At 59.1% G+C, this 1856-nt stretch overlaps 1 protein-coding gene across 1 annotated transcript; it reads right to left on the bottom strand.

The window, feature by feature from the left end:
* Positions 1-12: 12 nt before the first annotated feature.
* NGA_0430700 (uncharacterized protein) lies at positions 13-865 on the bottom strand (the record flags this gene model as incomplete). Its single annotated transcript, XM_005853521.1, has 2 exons — positions 675-865; positions 13-583 (listed from the first exon to the last, which is right to left on the bottom strand). Coding segments are annotated over exons 1-2 (591 nt in total), but the record flags the coding sequence as incomplete, so codon positions are not given.
* Between the last annotated feature and the right edge of the window lie 991 nt (positions 866-1856).

The following is a 1856-nucleotide window of genomic DNA, read 5'->3' as shown; positions in this document are numbered from 1 at the left end:
GATAGACGAGGCCCCATGCTCACGGCCCCCGCCCCCCCCCCCGTGCCTCCCGCTGCCACGAGGGCCCCCTCTTCCGATATGTACAACGTCCTCGTCGCCTCCCAATGGCGATCCCGTAGGACATGGTTCTTGCCGGGCATACCCACGCCTCACATGTCTTCCACTCTTGCGTGCACCACCCTGCCTTCGCGACTCCCCCCTGTGCCTTCCGTGGTGGGAGCTGTGGCCGCCGCTTGTCCTGCTCGTGCGGTTCTTACCCACGCCCCCCCGGCCCTCTCCATTACTCTCAATGCCGGCCTCTGCGAACAGAACACTAGTCGAGGGCTTCCCACCGCCTTCAAGCAGCGAGTACCCAAGATTTTTATCCCTTCTCCTGCGCCGCCAGGAGGGGAAGGCCCAGGCTGTCGAGCTCGGAGGGGGGGGGAAGGACGCGAGCCGTGGCTCGTGGGATGCATGCCTCTGTCTCACTCCCAGCCGGATATCGCACCATCCATGCACCTGCAACGTTTCCCAAGCACACCAAGTCCAGAATAGTACGACAAGGCCACAGGGTATCCGTCTTTGATGAGGCAACACGGCCGACCTAGCCATAGGGGTTGCGAGGGAGACATTAGATAAGAGGCAAGAGCCGGACGAAATCGTGATTGCGTTGTAAGGACCCTCCACAGACGTACGATGCATGCCCAAACCTCATTTGGATCGTGTACCCCGGTCAACGCGAGCCTGTTTATCACCCGGTCAATGCTATTGTTGTTGCCCTCCGAAGTGGAGAGGGGGTTGTGTCGGCTAATGATAGAGCGCCCCTCCACGATCTGTGATATATCACCGCGGCGACAGCATGGATGGAAGGTGCAACGGCAATCTGCCAATTTTGTGATTGTGCATGAGAGAACAGGATCGGAAAGCGTGGGTATAGCCCCTCTCAATGCGGGGCGTGGAACGAACGAGACTTCCGGCTAGAAGCCCCTCAAGCCATGAACGCTTGAAGCAGCGGGGGGCGGTCGAAAATAGCCTCAAGGTGCCCGGAGCTCTCATTCTTTCCAATTACTTACTCGCTCGCTAGTCGTGTCAAGTAATCAGAGCGCTTTTCCACTGTTTCCTTTGTCTTTTCCAGCTGGACTCTGGCTCTGTGTGGCACCTCCATGGGGCCTGGGGGGAGGTCACGACGGCCGTGGCCCCTCCTACTAGGAGTGATGCTACCTGCCGTCTTTTTCCTTTTACCGCCTTCGACGTACGGTTTTCGGTCAACTTATCTCCCGCGTCCAATTTTGAGGCTGGTGGAAGCTCCGGTTATAAGGCCCTCCGTCGCCGTCCCTCCACAGAGAAGTTGTGGCTTCCCAGTATACGCTTATACCTCCCTGCAGCCCGCAGCTTGCACCCATCTGTGGTCCACTCGAGATGGGGAGCACAGCAAGAGAAGAAAGGCCACCATCCTGGCAGCGGCCAAGAGCTTATATTTCCCTGCGTACGTGCTGCTGGCGGGCCTTCTGGGCGTGACGCGGCCCCAGCTGTACGCCGGCTTGAGCGAGGGTTTTATCACACGCGCCCTCTCGGCTGTGATGGTCCTGATGGGCATGACACTCTCCATGGACGATTTTGCACGCATCGGAAGAAGCAAACGAGCCGTTGTCCTGGGATGGTGCGCCCAATTTTCAATCATGCCCGGTATGGCCTTGATAATGTCGCGCGTCTTCAGGCTCCCCCCCCATCTGGCTGCAGGAGTCATCCTCGTTGGTGAGTTCGACGGGGACTGAGCGAGGGGGCATTCCATCACGCACCTCTTACTCTTGCCCATCAATCCTGACACGCTGATTGTACTGTCGCCCCCCCAGGCTGCTGTCCCGGCGGCACTGCGT

The sequence above is a fragment of the Nannochloropsis gaditana genome (assembly GCF_000240725.1).
Source record: "Nannochloropsis gaditana CCMP526 unplaced genomic scaffold scaffold853, whole genome shotgun sequence".
NCBI classification, from domain to species: domain Eukaryota; class Eustigmatophyceae; order Eustigmatales; family Monodopsidaceae; genus Microchloropsis; species Microchloropsis gaditana.
The sequence above is the reverse complement of the archived record's forward strand: the minus strand, read 5'-3'. Positions and strand labels throughout refer to the sequence as shown.